Source organism: Haliotis rufescens, unplaced genomic scaffold (genome assembly GCF_023055435.1).
Source record: "Haliotis rufescens isolate VD_foot unplaced genomic scaffold, xgHalRufe1.0.p SCAF_1, whole genome shotgun sequence".
Classification (NCBI taxonomy): Eukaryota; Metazoa; Mollusca; class Gastropoda; order Lepetellida; family Haliotidae; genus Haliotis; species Haliotis rufescens.
In genome coordinates this window covers 88249500-88267052 of record NW_025963779.1, presented here as the reverse complement: position 1 = coordinate 88267052, position 17553 = coordinate 88249500, and the positions used below count along the sequence as shown (strand labels likewise).

General features: G+C 43.9%; 1 protein-coding gene across 1 annotated transcript in view; it reads left to right on the top strand.

Annotated features, from left to right (window-relative positions):
• LOC124118905 overlaps nt 1-15836 on the top strand; it is an 83363-nt gene extending 67527 nt beyond the window's left edge. The window contains exons 50-67 of the mRNA XM_046481212.2: nt 114-425; nt 970-1293; nt 1895-2221; nt 2331-2645; nt 2950-3285; nt 4587-4886; nt 5340-5444; nt 7135-7341; nt 7723-8046; nt 8758-9084; nt 9234-9581; nt 9779-10114; nt 10402-10749; nt 11446-11760; nt 12055-12414; nt 12676-13038; nt 13470-13787; nt 14997-15836. Of these exons, the coding sequence (XP_046337168.2) occupies nt 114-425; nt 970-1293; nt 1895-2221; nt 2331-2645; nt 2950-3285; nt 4587-4886; nt 5340-5444; nt 7135-7341; nt 7723-8046; nt 8758-9084; nt 9234-9581; nt 9779-10114; nt 10402-10749; nt 11446-11760; nt 12055-12414; nt 12676-13038; nt 13470-13787; nt 14997-15367 (5636 nt within the window). The 3' untranslated portion in view covers nt 15368-15836. The remainder of the gene's footprint in view (nt 1-113; nt 426-969; nt 1294-1894; nt 2222-2330; nt 2646-2949; nt 3286-4586; nt 4887-5339; nt 5445-7134; nt 7342-7722; nt 8047-8757; nt 9085-9233; nt 9582-9778; nt 10115-10401; nt 10750-11445; nt 11761-12054; nt 12415-12675; nt 13039-13469; nt 13788-14996) is intronic.
• The last annotated feature ends 1717 nt before the right edge of the window (nt 15837-17553 follow it).

Sequence of the window (17553 nt, the reverse complement as noted above, 5' to 3'; positions counted from 1 at the left end):
GGTTTGAAAACACTTAAACAGTTTTGGCATCTAATTTGGTAACAGCTGGGTAAAATTGCTGATCTATTTGTAAAACAAACGGTGTTAATAAAGGCTCTCTTTTCCCTTCTTAGTTCGCCTCCAACCAAACACACAGTATGGCGCTGTTCAGGTGTACGACGGCGTCAGCAGCTACCAGACAGTATGTGCCGACAACTTCAACGACGTAAGCGCCAAAGTTGTGTGCAACCAGATTGGCTACCTGTACGGCGTCAGTGTCGGTGCCTCCGCCTTCGGCAGACAGTACTACGGTATTGGCTACACTAACGTCCGCTGCACAGGCCGCGAGACTCGCTTCAGAGACTGCCCCCATGACATCAGCATGACCTACTGTCCCAGTAGGAAGTATGCCTCGGCGGTCTGCTCCAACACGAACCCGCGATCAGGTAAGTAACTACGTATTTGTACTTAAGCCTCATTATAGATAGATATGATATGAAAATTCTGACATTAGTCTGGGAGTATGTAAATATTTGTGTGTAGAGACTAGCTATTGTTTCAACTACATCTGCATAACCAGACAACACCAGAGTAGAGAATACATTGAAATATACCAGCTTGCTTTTAAATACATATAATATTCCGTTTGCATGCCTTACTAAGTTGGGGGCACGGGTGGCCAAGTCGTCTAAGGCGCCGCGATTCGCTGTGCAGAGTTGCGTCCCTTGGGCCCGCCAGAAACCTATGATTGTGGGTTCGAATCCCGGTTCGCCCCAATTATGTTTCTAGGTTTGTCAGCACCATACCTGTGCTCGTGGGTTTCACCGAAGTGGTAAACGTCTGAGACCTGCATCACTTCGGGCTTTCCTCCCACATTAAGCTGACACGCCGCGATATGACTGGAATACTGTTAAAAGCGGCGTTAAACCCAACTCACTCACTCACTCACTCACCCTTACTAAGTTAATCACAAGAAGAGTTTTCCTACAGGGTACACCCTCGCCCTGCAAAACACGTACCAGGGCCGCGTCACGATCGGTCACATGGGCATCAGTGGCTACATTTGCCCCGACGGCTTCGACGACAGGGAGGCCATGGTGATCTGCCGAGAAAAGGGATACACCGGCGGCTTCGCCTACACCTACTACAACAGATACTACTCCTTCTACACCATTTCCACAGTGAGATGGTTGTCCAATATTAACTGTGACGGCTCAGAAACCTACCTCTCTAACTGTGCTGGAGTTCGGTTCGGCGACACTGCCAACTGTTCTTCCCAAGGGGATGCCGCCGTCTACTGCTACCAAACTAGTGGTGGGTATTGACATCAGAATCTAATGCCATGGGCCAGTTTATGTAAGGGTTATGGTGACCTATTTATAAAATATAATGTAAAGAATAAGAAGGGAATTAAATGAAATAAGTTCATGAATAAAATAATGTACACATTATCATATATAAAAAATACAACGTATACTACGGTTATGGATGACAGAGAAATAATTTACAGGAATCAAAGTGTTTTACGAGTAAGTGTGAATACGGGGTGTGTCCAAGTCGTCTAAGGCGCCGCAATTCGCTATCCTATGTTGCATCCCCTGGGCGCCCCAGAAACCTATGATCTGGGTCCTTAGGCATATTCGCCCTGATAATATTTCTTGGTTTGTGAAATTCACCAAAGTGGTAAATATTTATAACATACATTACTGTGGGCTTTCCTCCCACATAAAGCTGCCACTCCTGATATAACTGAACTACTGTTCAAAGCAGCCATATGAGTAAGTATGTGAGAGTGTGGCATATATTAGGTCACATGTCTCATGGCAAATCGTGTCTGTCTGTTCCCGAACTGTTCAGCTGAGAGGTTATCGGATTTGAACTGCAAACACTAATGTGCTCATTCATTTTCCTGAAGGTCTACAGGTGCGCCTGGGAAACAAGACGGGGTCTGCTGGTCGGGTTGAGCTGAGCGTGGACGGGTCCTGGGGTACCATGTGTACACTATACTCGGGGTGGTACATGGACAAAAACGCCGACGTCCTTTGCCGCATGCTCAACTACACCACCGGCCGTCACATGGGTCTGGGAACATTTGGCCCCGGAAGTGGAACGATCTATCTTAGCCGTCTGAACTGCAAAGGGACGGAGAGATCTATCTCCGAGTGTGCGTCTCGGTGGAGGCAGAGCTACTTCAGCTGTTCTAACCACCAGAAGGATAATGCTATCATGTGTTATGACAACGGTGAGTACACAATATTAAAGTAAATAAAAACAGAAATCATGAACACAGTAACACAAGCAAGCCGAATATTCACGTATATTGGTTGAGATGATTTTCGCCTTCTCCCCAGTTCGTGTAATGGGATCCTCCACCGTCAACTACGGCCGTGTCGAAGTGTACAGGAACAACCAATGGTCCCCCGTCTGCGACCACAACTTCGACAACACTGCTGCCCGCGTTGTATGCAGGAAACTAGGCTACGCTGACGGCAAGTCTCAGTGCTGTAACGCAGTGGGAGATGTCGACGCCTCCACCATCAACGTCACCGTCAATGGTTGCACTGGCACTGAGTCGGACCTGCTCAGCTGCAACCTTGCTTTTGGCACCTGCACTACCGGCAAATACGCCACCGTCTATTGCTCCTACAACAACATACGCCGTAACGGTACAAACTATACACTTCACTTATACCTTCGCAAATGGTTTGTCAGTGATATTGCGTCTTTATGTGTCTTTAATGTATTCCCTGAACTAAACACGTGTCAGTGTATTATTTCAAAACTAATTCCGAAATTGTCCAACATAACAGAAAAAACAAATAATGTGAAAATAATAAGACAATAGAGACCAAGACTAAGGGAAATTCATTATATTTAATATGGAAACATTAACGCAGGAGGTGCTACATGCTACATGTGTTATAGGTTCTGGTCACTTTCAGTTACACCTCTCGTTCCTTTACCTTCCAGACGCCGCTGTCCGTCTTCAAGATAGTTCGAAGGACTATGGCTCCATTCAGGTCAATAGGTACGGATTCTGGGGACCCGTTTGCAACGTTGGCTGGAACAATAAGGACGCCGACGTTGCATGCCGTTCTATGGGCTTTGTTGGTGGCGTCACCTTCAGTGGGCAGATCTACTCATCGACTCCCATGTTGGTTGGAAAATTCAACTGTCAGGGTGGAGAGACTAATCTGACCAGCTGTCCTTTCAGTGACCTTGACGACAAAGTTGACCTCGGCTGCAACTCCCCACCGGGACAATCTAGACAGAGCGCTGGTGTCCTCTGCTATAATAACGAAAATGGTAAGATATATGTCTTGTATTAATGGACCTGGTACCTGATATGGCGAGCATTTTATTTGGTATTGTGCATTTATTTTGCCTTTGAACGACCAACTCCGTGCTCTTGGGGATAGAGCGTCTGTCCGGATTCCAGAAGGTCGATGGTTCGATCCCCTGGGCGGCGTCATACGAAAACATTTTAAAGATGGTACTTTTTTTTACCCTGACTGGCCCTCGACATTAAGGGGATGAAACACACACTGGTTGGCTCAGCGTCACTGAGATGTATCTAGTATCCATGTTCAACTGCGGCGTGGCCCAGTCACGCCCAGGCGCCGCGATTCGTTGTGGAGAGTTGCTTCCCTTGGGCACGCCAGAAACCTATGCTTGTGGGTTCGAATCCCGGTTCGACCCGATTATGTTTCTAGGTTTGTCAGCACCATACCCGTGCAGGTGGGTTTCACGGAAGTGGTAAACGTCGGAGCCTTGCATCACTTCGGGCTTTCCTCCCACATTAAGCTGACACGCCGTGATATAACTGGAATACTGTTAAAAGCGGGTTTAAACCCAACTCACTCACTCACTCAACTGCGGTATGGTATCTCAGCGGGCTACCTCTATAAAACCGGCTTTTGTTCCATGTAAGACTTTTGTGAGGACACGTGCAAGCAGCCACACACACATGCATGTACGTTGCTGTGTCAGTGCAAAAGCCCTTAACAAGACGGGGCGGTCGGGTAGCCTAGTGGTTAAAGCGTTAGCTCGTCATGCCGAAGACCCGGTTTTGATTCCCGACATGGGTACACTGTGTGAAGCCCATTTCTGGTGTCCCCCGCCGTGATATTGCTGGAATATTGCTAAAAGCGGCGTAAAACCATACTCACTCACTCACTCACTCACCTTAACAAGACGTTAAAACCCATTTCTCCTCAACTCACCTTTGTTCCTGAGTCTAGAATCGTAAGCACATTGTTTTATGTTATTGTGCCATCTGTTAACAGAATCATAGGCTCTTTGTTATTGCATGTTATTGCCTGGTAAAGAGGTTCAGCATTTTGTCTTGTAGTTTGGCGTCCTTTATAACAATATAGGACGCTTATATATTTTCTGATAGATTTGCGACAATGATGTCCCTTAACGAGAATGGTCAGTTTCAGTGTGGTGGTGCTCTAGGAATGTGACATATCTGGTTCCGTGGTCCATCGGACACCTTGAAAGTAGTGTCAGCCCAAGTAAAACCAATGTTCGTGTGCGTGTGCGTGCATGCGTGCATGTGTTGAAGCTCCAAATCATTCGTATAAACACCTTGCTTCGTTTTCCAGGCGCCTCTGTAAGGTTGGCTGATGGTGGGTCGAACTATGGTCGTGTAGAGGTGAACTACAATGGCGTTTGGGGGCGTGTGTGTGGCTGGTACTGGAGCGATGTCGACGCTAAGATCGCCTGTCGTCAACTAGGTTTTCTGGATGGGAGTGCAAGACCAGTCGCTGAAAACAACAATACCAAAGTGTGGATGAACTATGTGTCATGCAGCGGTTCAGAAGCATCCTTGTTTGAATGCCCCAAATATTGGAACTACAGATGGGGATGTTCTAGGGATGCGGGAGTCGTCTGCTATGACACAAGTATGTCTTGTTCGTCTTGAAAACAAATGTGATAGATGTTATGTGCTATGCCGTCATGCGCTACAAATAACAAAAGGATCAGAAAGGTTTTGTTTGTTTGTTTGTTTGTTTAACGCAATACTCAGCAATGTTCCAACTATATGATAAAGGTCTGTAAATAATCGAGTCTTGCCCAGACAGTCCAGTAATTGATATCATGAGCATTGATCCACGCAATTGGGATCCAATGACATACATCAACCAAGTCAGCGAGCCTGACCACCCGATCCCGTTAATCGCTGGATCAGAAATGACTAGGGAAGTATGATGCATATGGAAGTGCATCAAACAGGCTAATGCGGGAATGCAAATTTACGCAACGTTTCGATACTTTTGCTTTAGGCTGCCATTTTTGTATCCATGTTTATGCCGGCAATGTATGAGAGAATGTATTATTGTAAATGTGTATTTCAGTCCGACTGACGCGTGGAAACCAGTTCTCCGTGGGTGTGGTCGAGGTAAACTTCAACAACAATTGGGGCAGCATCTGCAGCACTGGCTGGAGCGACACCGACGTGTGTAAGTGATCGTAGTACATATATGGCAAAATACGCCTCTTGGGTGAGGATGAGGTAGGAAAATAAACTTAAGACAGGTATGGAGTGATCGTAAGATTAATTAGGATATTAGTACGAGGTAGTTGTGTAAACATGCTGTGTCTAGGGGATCTCAATTTGTTTTGTAGAGGCCCGAAGAGTGCTGCCCAGATCTTACACTTTTCCATTTCACCTGAGGATGCCTGTATGGTTTTGAAAACACTGCGCAACTCCTTTGTCTGCGCAATGTCCTGTATTGGAATGATGTTAGTTATTAATCTACCGCCGATCAGAAGCGTTGACGTCAAGACACAGAGACCGAAAATTGTCAAATATGTGATGTTGTATAAACAAATAAGGGCATGTTTTGCTTGTGGCAAAGCCGAATGGGAGTAGTGCATTCTTTAACGATGCCGTCACTAAATCATGACCTCGCTGCCAGACGGTATAGCACTGGAATGGAATGTCGCTGCAGGTTGTGAGGGAAATATATGTATGCTCACGTGGTTATCGATTTGCTAAATATATAGCACAGTAACATATGGGTATATATACATCATGATGCTTTTTTATGGAAATTTTTTTTATCAATATCTGGTAATAATATTCGTAAAAGTTAAAAACTATTAATTATGCTTTTATGCGAAACTGTGATTTCCCAAAATGACTCAATAGTAAGTTGTGAATTTGTGCGCGTTAATTAAAAATGAGAACTTTGGCAATATTTAGGAGATAAGCCTACTGTGCTTTGAAATGTGATGAAGTCCCACTGTAGAGTAGATACCTCTTATTTTGATTTGGAACAGGAGAGCTTTACCGTATTTTCTCCATTAGACGCAAGGCCGTCTATTAATTTCGCGAGAGCCGTTGGCGTGTATTAGAGACCGTCCCGCGTATTCCGAACGATAGTTACGGGTTTAACGACCGAATCCATACAATCTAGACTAACTACTAGCTATTCCAGAATGTTCTTTTGTTCAGGTTTCGAATTTGTAATGGAGAATCTGTCAAAATATGTTTCGAAGCGTAGTCGCCAATTTGAAATTAGAGCCGTAAAGCTGGAGAAAGCTGCCTTCTGATTGGTCATTCCATTGGTCGGGCAAAGTTCGCGCAAGGTCGGTCTGACGTGACCTGTAATGGGATGTCCTCAGATCTTTGTTTAGCGGTAGCGAGAACTAAGATCTGATTTTAATGAGATTGGAAAATATCCACACATTTTACAGTTCCTATGGGTGATCGATCGGCAGCCATTTTTTGAATGAATCGATATGGCTATCGATGTATATATATATGCACTTTTTTTGCGTGAAAAGGCATTGTAAATATATTTAAAAGGGGTTTCCTTTGCAAAAACCTCTTTTTACAACAATCAAGCAAACAACAAAATCATATGGACTATAAACAAATTATTTATGACAAGAGAGAAAGTAGCTTTTCACCTTGAGCTACATGCAATTTCTATCGATAGACCCTACGAATGTAACATGCATTGTCTAGAGTTAGCTAGTGTAGGGAATCGAACCCAGGTCGTGGGTGATGAGCCACCACATTAACCAGAGGGCTAACCACCGCCTGATTTATCTTTATCCCTGTCTGAAGTGGGTGTTTGGGTTCACGTGTTTGTCAGATTGATGAGGACACTGTCGATTCATGCTAACGCACTTTAAATTCAGCCGTGGCCTGTAAGGAGCTTGGGTATCAGAATGGCTTCAACCTGTGCTGTGGGGTGTACGGGAGTCAGTCCTATGCCGTATTGGACAATGTCCAATGTACAGGAAGCGAGAACAAGCTAGTGGCCTGCCCCCATGACCCCCCTTCTTCCAGATACTGCAGCGGATCAGATGCCTCCGTGGCCTGCTACAACGGCACTGCCGCTACCGGTCAGTGATCAGATTTTACAAACACATTTAAAACAATTACAGTGTGGTCATATTTTCTTCCCCTGCTGTTTTGTTTATTTCTGGGGTTGATGTTACCTGACGGAATATTGTAATGCGTGCCCTCTTCTGTTTATGTTGGCTGAATGTAAAATATATCATGCCATGGGTGTCATGGACATGTATTCTTGATAGCCTCGAGGCTATGATATTAAAAGAATGATTTATAGAACACTGAGTGGACTTTCAAAAGCTGTTTTCAAATCAGTTACACGTCATTTCCTTTCATACAGAATGCATAATCAAATACTCAGTAACTGTTTGCCAACCATTTCCCTCAGTTACAATATATGTTATGCCTTCTAATTGGAACTCCTCATTCAGCGTTCACATGGTCCCTCGCTGACGGCAACAACTACACTGGCGAGGTCATCGTCAACTACATGAACATGGTCGGTCGTATCTGCACTGATGATTGGGATGACAAAGATGCAACTGTGGCGTGTAGAGAACTGGGATACAGCAAAGGCTACGCCTACACCCACTACAAATACTCCTTCTATGCCGACAACGGACCCTACTGGACGTCAAAAACGAACTGTGCCGGCACAGAGAACCGTCTAGTGGATTGCTCCCGAACACAACTGGGTAAAGTGACGTCATGCCAAAATTCCCACTCTGCTGGTGTGCTGTGCGGTGACAATGTTGGTACGTAAATTTAAGGAAACTTAACGAAAATAATATTTTACTTATAATGGGGTGTGATTGAAAACCATACACGGCGATGTCAGATATCAAGCAGGAAAAAATTAAAATTGTACAATAATAGGTTACTAGACCTTATCAATACTTGTATTGTCGTGTGTGATTTTCTCGTATGATGACCCGGAAATAGCATCACACTGAGATATATGTTACCTTTGCCCCAGTGAACTACCGGTGATTCAGTGAACGATTCTCCACATGATCATTTCGATGATATTCAGTGCAAAGATGGAAATAAATTAATATGCAACAATTATTGTACCACGAATAACTCTCCGACTTGTTATTCTTGCTGCTTTTTTCTGCGACGTGTATCAAAAACAGATACATCAATGGTTTATAAATTCGCTTTCGGCCTCACTATGCGTTTATCAGGTTACTTGGATATTGGTCTAAACGTTGGTTAGGTGGGGTACGTATTTATTGGAATAGTGCGCTCAAGACGGCAAGTAGGTTGTTTATGCCAACACTGTACTGATTGCACATTGTGGCGAATGGTTCGGTATGTGTGTTTTGTGTCTTCAGCCAAAGGTATAAGTATTTTATTTTATTTTTTTAAACTGTGAAAGGGTTGTTGCTCTGATACCAAATGTGGCCCTTCGAGAGAATTCTGCGACACAACCATTTTGATACAACTGAGCTTCTCCCACACAGGTATTTACTACAGCCTCTCCAATGGAGGCCCTGAGAACGCAGGTCGAGTGGAAGTGTCTGTCAATGGCGTGTTGGGTTCAGTATGTCGCTCCTACTTCGACAGTAGGGAGGCTACGGTCATGTGTAGAGGCCTGGGATATAATGTAGGCTTGGTGGATTACAACACCAAGTACCCTAACGCCTCCGGGCCCGTGTACGAGAGTAGATTCCAGTGTACAGGCAACGAAGGATCACTGGCAGAGTGCCCACATGAGGGCTGGAAGGTCGCAACCAGTACATACTGCATGAACCACAACTACGACGCTGCCATCACCTGCTACGGAGACAGTGAGTTGATATGATGTATTTAATACTTTTATACACTATATAATGTATGCTTCGCCCTACTTGTTGGCGTTGATGGTCACTGTGCTATTCTGATGAAGTTTGTGATTGCGTGTGTATGATCATCAATTTTGCCCCCGCTTTGCCTTCAGTCAAACTGGCGTCTGGGTTCTCCCCGGACATCAAGCAAGGTCCAGTTCAGGTTTGGAGGAACAACACTTGGCACTACGTGTGCGACACCAACTTTGATGACCTCACCGCGAAGACTGTGTGTAGAAGTCTTGGCTTTGTGGATGGGAAGGCCCTGTGCTGCTCAGCCTATGGATCGAAATACGTCAGGTACTCCTGGTACGGCAACGGCCCCGGCAGCTTCCTGCCCAACATAACGATGAATTGTGACGGTACCAAGTCCGACCCCATGACGTGCCTTACACCCGGCACCTGCTCCAACGACTACGCCTCCGTTGTCTGCTTCAACACCTCAGACACGGTCGAAGAAAGTAAGTTACATCAGAATTTGCACATACTTTTGTTGGATATCTATGTGTTCCTATGAGGGGTGCATGTGAGAAAGTAACAATTATGAATATAGTAATTCATGTACTTACGTAGTTAACACGGTTTGAGAATCTTATATTCCAAGCTTAACTATGACAGACTAATGTTTTATAACACTTTCATTTGTTACGCTCGATAGCCTACACCCTCGGATTTGACGACTCTACTTCGGACAGTGGTCAGATCGCTGTGCAGCACTACGACACGAAAGGCCGGATATGCAACACTTTCTGGACCGACACGGAGGCTGCAGTCTTCTGTAAGGGCCTGCACTACGACAACGGTATCGCCTACCACCACTCTGTGAAATACAACTACCATCCTATCAGATCACGTGGTCCCTTCTGGCTCAGCGCCGTGAACTGTACCGGAAGTGAAACGTCCTTGACAGACTGCGCTTACAATGACAGGAAGAGTTTGGGCAACTGCAGCTCCGCCGACATTGCTTCAGCTATCTGCTTCAATGGAGACAAAAGTAGGCATCCTCCTACAAGGATACATTTTGATTTTAAGCAGCCCAAACCCCGTCCGCTGTTCTTTATTTTCGGAACCAATCAGTGTTCAGATGTCTCAGGGCGATCAGCCCTGGGATCGTTATAGCCATGTGCCCCATTCCATATCATAAGTCTATGTTAAATTTCGGGAGTTACGATCGTCTTAGAAACCGATAAAAAAACAAATAAAAAAAACAAAAACGTAAAGTGATGAATTATTATCTGTATTTTGCTGCACTGAAACCCTTCCTTGTGCATCCTGCCCTAGGTATCCAGTACCGCATGGTGGCGCCCGATGGAACACAACAGAACTACGGTCGTGTGGAGATGTCTGTAGGTGGTGTGTGGGGAACAGTGTGTGACAGATACTTCGATAACCGCGAGGCCGGCGTCTTCTGCCGTCAGATGGGCTACAAGGACGGCTACGCCATACCAAACGCCTTCTACGGCCAGGGGAGTGGCCCGATGTGGCTCAGCGGACTACAGTGCGACGGCTCCGAACCCAGCCTCCACAGCTGCCCTCACTCCGGCTACAACAGCGAGGTCGTCTCGGGTTTCAGCTACTGGTCGTGCCAGAGTCATCGCGATGACGTCTCCGTTTTCTGTGTCGATAATGGTGAGCACGCTAGTGCATTTCTACTTGATCACACCATGGAGAATGTGTATGTAAATGCATCTGTTAAAAAATGTGCGACAGGATTTACAAAATCTGAATGAAGGTCAAGTCAGTTGATGTGTAAAAAGCAGTAGTCTATGTGTGAATAGCAATAGTCTATGTTTATGTGTGAAATCAGCCTTAGTCAAGTAAATAATGATTACGTCCACCGCCCCCGGGATACAATAACATACCGCCAGCCAAGTCATCGAGTCAACGCCCATCCAATTTATTCCTGTTTTGCGACAAGCAACAGATTAATGGAAATGCCAAATAATCCTTTGTCCCCCGTTGAGCTTGTCATGGCATGGTTGTACGTCCACCGTGTCTTTAAACATCTTCTACTCAATTCAATTCTTTATTTCTATACTTGAGGCCAGTGGTCCATATACAAATACAACATAATATAACAGCAATGACAGGTCATAGATCTATGATATTGTGCTCAGAAACAGTTGGACCAGTGAAGTTGAAATATATGTTCAAGTGGTTCGAAAAGGATTTCCCAATATAGCTGTCACGTCAGCCAGTCATATTGAAACACTCATGTATGGCCATTGCTCGGTCAGTTATTTTACAAATGCAAGGGAATTCGGTAAATGTAGTTGGTAGTGATATCTGCCTACAATAATCATACCACATTTGATGTATTTCCAGTGAGGCTTAACACCGGCCTCAACGCCTCCATGGGCGCTGTAGAGGTGTACGCCAACAACAAATGGAACGCCGTGTGCGACAACGGCTTTGACGGAAACGCCGCTCGAGTCGTCTGTAGGACAATGGGCTTCACCTTTGGCGTAAATATCGGTGGGTCATTGTTCGGTATAACCGAAGGTCCAATCGGCATTGGCCAGGTGACGTGCAATGGTCGGGAGGCTAACTTCAAACAGTGCTCTACGACAGCATCAACAACCTGCAAAAGTGGAACCTACGCCTCTGTTGTGTGTTCCAACGACCCTATAACTGATAGCGGTAAGATTTTAGACATATTTCCATATCTTTGAGAAACTTGCTTAAATATATTCCAGATCAAAATGTAAACAGTTTTGTGAGAAAAGATGAGTTATGAGATACATGTGTGAACTACTTTCCTTTGTTTTTGTTGAAGTACAATACAAAAAGACCTAAAGTTTATTGTAAAAAAACCATCCAGTCGAGACGAAATCTTGACAAGAATGAACGTAGTTCGATGTTTTGAGATTAACGAATTAAATACAAACAAACTGGTATTTAATTTTTTGTGTTTCTGCATGTTACAAACACCAGGTTTCCTGCCTCGACTCATTGCTGACGATCTTGTTGCGGATACCCATGGGTTTCTGGAGGTAAATATCAACGGCATCTGGGGCAGCGTCTGCGCCTCAGGCTTCGACGACCGAGCAGCTAACGTCGCATGTAAGCAGCTACGTTTCAAAGGGGGCGTTGCCTACTCGCCCGCAATATACAACCCCTTCCACAGTACCGGTCAGCACATCATCAGCGAGACACGCCCCATCTTGATGACGGAGGTGGTCTGCAATGGCAATGAGGACAGTCTGGCAAAGTGTGCATACAAGGCTCGCAGTACCACCAAGTGGTGTGACTATTACGCCCCAAGAGCTGGATTGCTTTGTTACAGGAACGCTGGTAGGTCATTGCTTCTCTTCATCACTGATTATCAGAAAGGTCGTATATGGATGTTCCCTTGTTATTGAACAAACAATAAGAATACATGCATAATGCTTTAAGACAATTCATTATCTTCAGTCGGGGTTCCACTGGACTTTTGTAGTCAGTTAACAACCTTTCCGCGGGAAGATGTCGAGTTATCGAACTAACACCATTGTATTTTAGATTAAATGAGACTCGTGTTTAATGTTACTTGATATTTAACGTCTCCAATTGCAGGTGTACAATATCGCTTGGTTAGCGCGGCGGGAGACAGCCCCCTGCAAGGCCGTGTTGAAATGAAGTATGACAACCAATGGGGCACCATCTGTGACGCCTCCGTCTCCTCCAACACCGCCAAGGTTGCCTGTAAGAGCCTCGGCCACGTGGACGGACTCCCAGTGTCCAGTGCCCGCTACATGGTCGCAAATGACAACAGGCCAATATGGTTCCATTACTTTAAATGCTACGGAAATGAGACCACACTGCCTACATGTATGAATGATGGTTTCTATTCAACGTTGTCCATCTACAGGTTGTTTTGGTCGTCTTACTGTAAAAGGATTGGACCAGCATCAGCCAAGTGCTACAATAAAGAGATCAGTAAGTATGATCACAAATGTATGTACGTCACACTTACAACATCAGTGTGGCATATGTTCTTCTCTTTCCGTCTTTGACTACAATAGAAATGAATGGTAGTTATACTATTACATTTAACTAGTACAATGACATCAGGGTGACCTGATTATGATCAAACCAAACGAGTGGTTAAATGTAAGAGGAACAACCCACGCTATAGGCACATAACACATGATCAATCAAGGAACCAGGTCGGAACACCTGAACCTCTTTAGTGGGCTTGTTCGGCAATATGGCACAATTGGGACATTATTTAATATAGAACAGACAGGGTTTTTTTATATAAATTTTAAATTTCCTTAATATTCGTGATATGCTTTTTTGCAACTCTACAAATTACTTGGACTTATCATATCCAACTTTGAAATGTTATCCATCCGTCTATTCCACAGAGGTAACAAACGTTCGTCTTGTTGACGGCCAAACCAACAACACTGGTAGAGTGGAGGTATACCTTCAGGGACCCGACCAGTGGGGCACCGTCTGTGACGACGTATGGGACGACCAAGACGCCACCGTTGTCTGCATGATGTTCGGCTTTGCAAAGGGCAAGGCCATGAAAAAGGCCTTTTACGGTCAGGGTAAGGGACAAGTCTGGATGGACAATGTTGGCTGCAAAGGGAATGAAGCTCACATACAGGATTGTTCATTTAACGGATTTGCCATACACAACTGCGCACACAGCGAGGATGCCGGTGTACAATGCTCAGGTGAGGATAATGAATGGATGAATGACTAGGGGCCCAACTGGGAAATTTAGAAGAGTCAGTACAAACTGGTTGTTCCATAGCATTATTCTTCTGCTTGGATTTTATGGAACATTAGCCACACGATTGCTGTCATTCCATATTACTTTACCAATACCAGTTTTCATTTGGCAATGAATATACTTTATTCAAACATGGAGTAAACATTATTTTCATACCTTAATTATTTTGTGAAAAACATCCTTATTCTAAATTGTCAAATGCCATGTTAAAAGTGGATACCTAGAGCTTTTTTATCTGTGTTTCCTCCCTCCCCAGGGCTTAGCATGACTACATATGTTGTGTTATTTCACCTGTTTCCTCCCTCCCCAGGGCTTAGCATGACTACATATGTTGTGTTATTTCACCTGTTTCCTCCATCCCCAGGGCTTAGCATGACTACATATGTTGTGTTATTTCACCTGTTTCCTCCGTCCCCAGGGCTTGGCATGACTACATATGTTGTGTTATTTCACCTGTTTCCTCCCTCCCCAGGGCTTAATATGATTTGTGTTATTTCACCTGTTTCCTCCCTCCCTATGGCTTAACATGACTACATATGTTGTGTTATTTCACCTGTTTCCTCCCTCCCCAGGGCTTAGCATGACTACATATGTTGTGTTATTTCACCTGTTTCCTCCCTCCCCAGGGCTTAGCATGACTACATATGTTGTGTTATTTCACCTGTTTCCTCCATCCCCAGGGCTTAGCATGACTACATATGTTGTGTTATTTCACCTGTTTCCTCCGTCCCCAGGGCTTGGCATGACTACATATGTTGTGTTATTTCACCTGTTTCCTCCCTCCCCAGGGCTTAATATGATTTGTGTTATTTCACCTGTTTCCTCCCTCCCTATGGCTTAACATGACTACATATGTTGTGTTATTTCACCTGTTTCCTCCCTCCCCAGGGCTTAGCATGACTACATATGTTGTGTTATTTCACCTGTTTCCTCCCTCCCCAGGGCTTAATATGATTTGTGTTATTTCACCTGTTTCCTCCCTCCCTATGGCTTAACATGACTACATATGTTGTATTATTTTACATGTTTCCTCCCTCCCCAGGGCTTAACATGACTACATATGTTGTGTTATTTCACCTGTTTCCTCCCTCCCCAGGGCTTAGCATGACTACATATGTTGTATTATTTTACATGTTTCCTCCCTCCCCAGGGGTGCTGCCAACAACTACTGCTACCGGTCCCACGGGAGGTCCTGTTACTCAGAAGATCTCCAGTAACGCGCCCCCAGCAGCAGCCATTGCAGTCCCCATCGTGTGTGCACTGCTCATCGCCGCTGCCGTCTGTGGCTTCCTGTACTACAGACGCCGATACAAAAACAAAGACACCTTGACCAAGGGGCTTGTGCCTGACATCCCTGCTACGACCTCGAGGGGTGGATTCGGAGTGTCACTCGGGGGAGCGTCCGCCTTCTTTTCCAAGGATGCTGATGAGGGAGATGTTTCGGGAGTGAGCAACCCCAATTATGACAATGTTACACCAGATGAAGCTAAACCATCCCATGTAGATGCGAGCAATGCATAATATTGTTCGTAACTCGTGCGCGTAAATATGCTCAGAAAGTTCAAAGTTGTTGAAGGAAGTGTTTGAACAGTGTAATGTACACGGATGTAACATTTAACTGTATTGATCATTCGCGACATATGTTTACATCAGGCATCGTTTCTTTGTTAATGATACTTTTGTAAAAAAATTTCACTCATATTTTTTCTATTAAGTTTGCTTTCTTTCTAAAGTCTGAATCACTTTGCTATACTATATTTCGATTGTGAGAAGGCGTATACGACTTATGAAGTATATATTTTACATAGTAGATTTAAGAAATATATCTGAGATGTTTCTCCACTGGTTCATGAAATATTGTATATATGTATTTTGTGAATTTATATGCAATGTATATTTGAACAATTTCATCAATGATTGTATTTTGTATTTTCATAATTCATTTGTAATACTGTTGTTAATGTTATTTAATAAATTTATGTGGTCTCTTTTCTGCGTGCTTGTTGGTTTACCTTGTGTGGGCTATAACTGATGCCTGTGATTTGGGCTCAAACAGTGTTGCAAATATCCAGATTTAAACATTTGGTGGAAAAGGCGTATGGCTGTATATGATGATTTGCTTCTGAAACACCTCAGGAACAAAAGGTTATTCCATAGTACTGAGTAACTTTCCTTTCTATGGCAAAGTATGTTTTCTATATTTTATTGTTTGTTGTTTAACGCCGCACTCAGCAATATTCAAGTTATATGACGGCGGTCTGTAAATAATCTAGTGATTGACATCATGAGCATCGATCGACGCAATTGGGAAACGATGGCTTGCATCAACCAAGTCAGCGAGCCTGACCACCCGATCCTGTTAGTCGCCATAGTACTGAGTAACTTTCCTTTCTATGGCCAAGTATGTTTTTTTTGTTTGTTTGTTGTTTAACACCGCACTCAGCAATATTCCAGCTATGTGACGTCGGTCTGTAAATAATCGAGTCTGGACCAGACAATCTAGTGATTAACATCATGAGCATCGATCGACGCAGTTGGGAAACGATGGCTTACATCAACCAAGTCAGCGAGCCTGACCACCCAATCCCGTTAGTCTTTCAGAATTCTAAACATTTTCCCATGTTTCGTCACAAGGCCACAGAATGCGTTATAGCTAAAACGGCACCTTAGCAAAACGGTGAAAACGAATAACTTATTTCTGTCAATGCCTTAGAATAGGTGTTTTGATTTTCTCAAATAATTTTGGCATAAAGATATATATATATATATCAGCTGTAGACGTCATATCTAATATCTGCTTGACATTCGTGTAAAACTTCATGGACCTGTATCCAAATCCTTATTCTCGATTCAAGCACAGTTGTGAATATTTTACCAAAATTGAACAATGAAATACCACGGTAATTATGTGGATCATAAACATCCCCTTTTTATACAATGGGATAAGCAAACACGCCGACATTCCAACTATGGGGAAAAACACCTGCTATCAAATATGCTAGTGAAAAATATCTCTAAATATGGTACAATGGATTAAGCATTTCTCAATCTCATCGCTGATAATACACACCAATGAATGAATCCTCCAAAACACAACTGTATGATACGCAGAAACAATAAAACTGACAGAAATAATGGTCCACAGAGATTAATCGACCTTCCCTGAAAGTGTCAAAATCAGGAATGACACGCAATCTCATTAAAATCAGATCTCAGTTCAGCGGGAGCGAGAACTGATACTGATTTTATGAGATTGGAATGACAACCTACGCGTGTGTGGCGCTACTTCGCGAGGCACGCGCAAACTATATGATGTGTTTTGGCGGTACGTTTTACAGACAAAAACGTTCTTGCATAGGATGTTGTCGTCGACACAAATTTTTGTTTTAATATGTGATATATTCACATTTAAAATACATGATCCCCTACTTTTTTAAAAGTATGTAAAAATATATATTCTGCAAGCCACACCGTTTGATGCGTACGTACAATCTAATATAGTTATCAGAGTGGCAGCAATTATTATAAAGTTTCGAGTTGTGTGACTGACGATTGATGTGTGTCGGGCGATAAAATGCCCAGGCTGGTTTCCTCATCTTACCGAGGCAAGGGCGGTAACTGACAATAAACATCCAGTGGAAACGGGACTTCTATAGTCAGTTAACGCCCTTGTCGCCACAGGAAGATGGTTTCCATTATTAACTTGC